Source organism: Punctularia strigosozonata (genome assembly GCF_000264995.1).
Source record: "Punctularia strigosozonata HHB-11173 SS5 unplaced genomic scaffold PUNSTscaffold_6, whole genome shotgun sequence".
Lineage (NCBI taxonomy): Eukaryota > Fungi > Basidiomycota > Agaricomycetes > Corticiales > Punctulariaceae > Punctularia > Punctularia strigosozonata.
In genome coordinates, this window is record NW_006767438.1 from 1,720,676 (window position 1) to 1,726,274 (window position 5,599).

At 53.9% G+C, this 5,599-nt stretch overlaps 1 protein-coding gene across 1 annotated transcript; it reads left to right on the forward strand.

Annotated features, from left to right (window-relative positions):
* Nucleotides 1-622: 622 nt before the first annotated feature.
* Nucleotides 623-5,218, forward strand: PUNSTDRAFT_44642 (uncharacterized protein; the record flags this gene model as incomplete). The annotated part of the gene is made up of 8 exons (XM_007383882.1): nucleotides 623-1,560; nucleotides 2,448-2,553; nucleotides 2,814-2,929; nucleotides 3,040-3,088; nucleotides 3,165-3,246; nucleotides 3,582-4,653; nucleotides 5,025-5,088; nucleotides 5,156-5,218. The coding sequence occupies 8 exons, from the start codon at nucleotides 623-625 to the stop codon at nucleotides 5,216-5,218; spliced, it is 2,490 nt and encodes an 829-aa protein (XP_007383944.1).
* Between the last annotated feature and the right edge of the window lie 381 nt (nucleotides 5,219-5,599).

The window sequence follows — 5,599 nt, forward strand, 5'->3', positions numbered from 1 at the left end:
ACCCCCTGACATCCTANAGGGAGCCAATGACTTTTTGGGCTAATCACCGCGACCAGCTCTAGACGACGCAAGGAACAGGACAAGTACTTACCCCTCCCACCTCCACACGGAGCCGGAATGCTACCGGGCATCCACGCCGATTTGTGTCCCCTCCACCCATCTGAAAGACCGCCGCACGGGTCACCAANAAGGGACTGACGACCAACCACGGTGACCGAATCGAACTGACGCATCGAGGGGCGATCCCCCCCCGTCCCCCGCGACAACCCAGGGGTGCCGCCAGATAGCCACACAGAAACCTGAGTGAGACAATGCGCCACAGCCACTACTGGAAGAGCAAAGGCACAAAGACGCAAAGACAAAGACACAAAGAGGCCTCGAGGCAGAAGGCCACCCCGAGCCATCTTATCAAAGGACAAAGAAAGTGATCTCACCGAACACTTAAAAGCCCACTCCTCACCTGGACTCCCTAACAAGCTCCCCCCCCCTGCAACCCCCGAGTCCGCGCACCGAGGCCTGCCCACCCACGGACGACACCCCAATAAACACCTCAGTGATGGCGAGTGACACACCACCCCACGCATCCACGACCTGACCCTTTGAAATACAGAGTCACCTAGGCATGATGCAGACACTGGAGATTATCGGACCCGAGACCGGACGCTCCCCAAAGCGCGTACACCCGGACGACGACCACCCTAAAGACGACACCAACCCCGGCTCCGATAGACACCTGAGTGGCGACGTACGTGATGAAGTCATCGACGAGATCGAGTCGCGCCCGCGCATCCCTCTTCCACAGAGAGCCATCTGGCCCAGCCCTACCGCGCCACCCGCCTTCACGAAAGATAATCCCCACACCCAATCTTCGAGGCGGGGGGAAGCCCCACTGGCCAAGCCGACCGACCAGTCGGTCGAATTCCTTGATGCGACCTTTCCCCGGATAGGCCTGAGTATGGTGGATCTCCTAGACGGCATGGAGATGGCCCAGACCACGCCAGTTCTAAACAACCCGGGCGAATTCCTTGCCATTGTCCCCTTCAACGCCGGACCGGACCTTTTCGCGGCATGCCCAACGCTTCACACAGACATCCGCGACTTCATCGCGGACCTGCGCATCGACGAAGGACCGCCACAGGAGACTTTGGGGAGCGCCAAGAGACGCCTCGACACACACCGTCCCCTAGCCAAGAGAAACTCCAAACGTACCTTCGACAAGCCGTGGACTATTCTCCTTACCGGATTCAACAACAAAGAACGCACCTATCTGCTTTTCCAACAGACCTTCGCCGTCAATGAAGACATATGCTTCCATGTGCTGTCCTTCGACCCGACCTTCTACGAATGGACGATTATGCACATCTCGGGCGATGCGGTCAGGGCCGCTGAGGACGAAGAAGCCCGGAAGGAGGTTGAGGACGAAATACTCACTACTATCAAGACGACTCTTTGGAAAGACAAGCCATTCCGCAACTTCGTGGACCAGACCCTCCGCGCCGCCGGCATTCCAGGCACCGTGAACGACCGAGTCGCCTACGCGACGAGCTCCTTTACCCTCTCGTACATTCCCCTACGCAACCAGCAGGGCAGTGTCACGTGTCGATCCAGACCGACCTACGCCGATCCGCTCCGCCGATCGTCACCGATCTACACCGATCTCCTCCGATCCGATCTCCGACCCTTCGCCGACTTCTTCACCGACGCCGATCCCGACTTTCCCGTTTCGGTCGAGGGCGGGATACGCCTATCACATGCACCGGGCCACCGGCGGCTCAACGCCCCGGTGGTTCCAGATCTTGAACGGATTCAACTCCGATTTTCCTGTTTCCTGTTCCCTTTGTCTGACATCATAGCTTCCCTTTGTAGACTTTAGTTTCCCGTCGCTTGCGATGGATCTTTCGGTCCGATCCTTCCGTCTCTTCCGTAGATATGTTCCCTTTGTGTTCCATACAATATCTCTCGTCTCCGAATGTTCCCTTTGTGCGCCGAACGGCGCCTCCGATCTCCGACTCTCCGATTCCGCCATTGTTCTCTTCTATGTATATAAACCGTCGAACTGTACCGTAGATAGTCAGTTCGAATATCGACTAAGCTTCACTCTATTCCTCCTGCGGACTCAGAGCGCGTAGCAGCCTAGCGCACGAGCTTAGGCTTGGTCCGCATCCGATCTCGACTCCACCAACGTTTCCGACTTATCGACTTCACGCCGACGCGTCTCCGACTCCGCTCCGACTTCATTCTTGAGTTCCTCTCTTCTATTTTATTCTATTCTACGTATATACGTTTCGGACTTCGGTTCTCCGACTCCGTTATCCCTTGTCTGTATCCGATCTTGACAGGCAGACTCGACCCGGTCATGCAACTGATGGGGCGTCCGATCTCACCCAACTACGACGACCACCGCCGCTGGCTCGCGCTCATCCGCAGACCGGGATACTATACTAAAGGGGGACTGAAGAAGCTCCTTATCTAGAAGAAGGAAATCGAATGTGCCCTCTGCAAATCGTACACTCACCCGGCATGGGATTGCCCGTTCCCGAAGACCCCGGGATGGTACGGCCCCACAGAGGCGAAAGCGTCGAAAACGAAAGGCAACCTGAATGACCACCGCGGTAGAGGAAGAGGCCGTGGAAGGAATATTAGGGGCCGAGGCGGAGCAAGGACTCACGGCGGACGAGGAGGTTGGGAGACCGTAACCCATAGCCAGTACGGCATCAGATGGTAGATATCTGGCCGACTAACACAGAGCACCCTTGAAGTAAACTCCACGTCTGTAATCAAAACACTCAGTACACGATAGCACCCGGTGAAAGCATGTCCTCTTTGGGGAGAATGAGACAACGGAGACGCTATATGGCCCAAATATACTGAGCCGAAAGGTGACAGGAAAGCCGTCCGAGCGTATAAACTCACGCGTATGGGCTAAAAGGTAAGTGGAGTCCAGCCGACGCTAAACGGCGAATTCGTACGGGGGACGCGACCGCCCCAACGGGCGTACCACCCGAACGATGACCACTAACTGTTTTTAGGTCCAGCTAGCCGAGAGACGGAACCAAAGCAAGCCACAAACACGAACGAAAAGAACACAGTAAGCACTCACCACCCTTCAAACACTGACGGTCTTCTATGGTGCACGACACTTAGTCACCACCAATTTTGTGCAGGCGCCAAATTGGCTCGGAGGTCAAATGTGGCGCGGGAGTTCTTTTCAGGCGGTGAATACTACTATGAGCAACGAAAAAGATAGTCAACAGTGCTCACCAAAGCTTTGAGGACGGTGTTGCAAGCTTTACAGCGCAGTCCAAATCACATTCTGGAGTAGCACCAGAGCAGCAGTGGGATGATGATATGTGGCTGTGCAATCACTGCCCTATATGGAAGTGATTACATAAACACGCCAAATCGGGGTGACATTGAAATAATATCTCTCTGAATTTTGGGAACTGGGACAATCGGTCTGGAGGATGTTTTCTATGCATGAATTCAGCGCTTTTTAACAGAAAAGAACGAAAAAATGGGCATTTTTGGGGTCACAATTCCTGTGCACAAAATTGGTGGTGACTAAGTGTCGTGCACCATAGGCAACGGCGGATCCGCTCTCAGAGACGGACTCGACGTAGCCGCCAGTCGAGCCGTCGAGGACGAAGCGCGTGGTATCAGAGGCGGACAGGTACAACCAGATGGTGGTGAGGCTGTAGCGGGAGAGATCCACACGACCGTGACAGACGCTCAGCGTGATGACCCACCACAGTTGACCGAAGGGCCCTCAGACAGAGAGAGCATGGCAGCCTCAGAGCAAGGCCGACCAGAGACACAGACTGTGTCTAGGCCCCAGCAGACCGCTGGAGGACCACCACTGCAACGCAGAGGACGGCGAATCGCCGAGCAAGTGCCCCACACGAGACCAGTGCACACAGAAGCCGTTGCGAACGAGTTACGCAGGCGCCTAGGGAAGAACCCAAACAATGGCAGAGCGATGGGCAAACCAAGATGGAAGCCCCCCAAGGCAATGAAAGCAGGGATCCACATTGCGTCGTTGAATATCCGTGGATTCGGACAGGCGAATAGCCAAGTCAGTCATAACAAATGGCTCCACATAAATCAGCTGATGAGGGAACGGAGAATTGCGATCCTCCTGGTACAGGAGGCGCATATGGACGACCAGCGCCGGGACGAGATAGAGACCCTGTTCACGAACAGACTCCGCGTTTTCGTGTCCCCAGACCCAGATAACCCGACCGGGAAGGCTGGGGTGGCAATAGTAGTTAACAAACAACTAATCCGAAACTGGGACAAAATCACAGCGAAGACGATCCTTCCAGGAAGAGCATTGGGCATAGAGCTCAACATGCTAAACAACAAAAAACTCACGGTACTGAATGTGTACGCCCCAAATGATCCACAAGAGAACCTCGCCTTCTGGATAGAGTTGGACGGACACTATGCGATGAACCGACGTGAAACGAGGCCGAATGTTATGGGAGGAGATTTTAACCTAGTGGAAAGTGACATCGACAGATTACCATCTCACCCAGATCTCGACAAGGCCGTTGAGAAACTAGATGAGACGGCCAGCCGCCTACGACTGATAGACGGATGGAGGAATACATATGTCGATCGAAAAGAGTTCACATACTACCAAAAATCGACCATGTCCCAGTCGAGAATAGACAGAATATATCAGCCCTGGTGATCAGATTTGTATGATTGGGATGGCAAATGACGTGTGGAGCCAGTGCATAAAGCACGGCAGCCCTCATCATTCGTTCTGGCCACTTCGTGTATGACAAGGAAATCGGTCAGAATCATATAGACGGGATATTCGATACAGCACATATCATATATACCACGGCAAAGACATCAACACCGCAAGCTCTTACGTATCATACATAGTACGGCATAAGAATCATGGTGGATCGTGCAGCGTGCACACGGTTCACAAATGTCCCGTCATACATACCTCGACAACCGTTGCGAGTATACTCATCATCTCATGTATGACAGGCGTCACTCCCCGCACATAGGATATCTATTCTGATCGCATACTCATTCCGTCATTCTCATCTAGTAGAACAGGGAGATGCCGCGGTATGTATGACAAGCATTTATCACAAAAGTCATTTCCTGTATTTGAGTTTTACTGACTTCAAGATAGACACGGATCTTTGCCACGGTGTGTATGACAGGTATCGATCTCGGCACCGTCATTAGAATGTAGGGCATTCGCGGCGTTACCACCATATATCATACTGACTCGTGGCTCGTTACCTGGCTTTGTATGACAGCATTAATTTCGGTGTATGGTCGTCAGGACACGGGGGGGGGGACTGGTCATTCTGTCATAAGTCATACTGACTGGAGCAGCACGCGACACGGCTCGTTAACGTGCTGTGTATGACAGACATCCACCCCGGCATGCCTTCGTCGGGACACGGGACCTTTACGCGGTGAGACGGTACATTCCATCCTCTGTCATACTGACTCGAGCAGCACGCGACACGGCTCGTTAACGTGCTGTGTATGACAGACATCCACCCCGGCATGCCTTCGTCGGGACACGGGACCTTTACGCGGTGAGACGGTACATTCCATCCTCTGT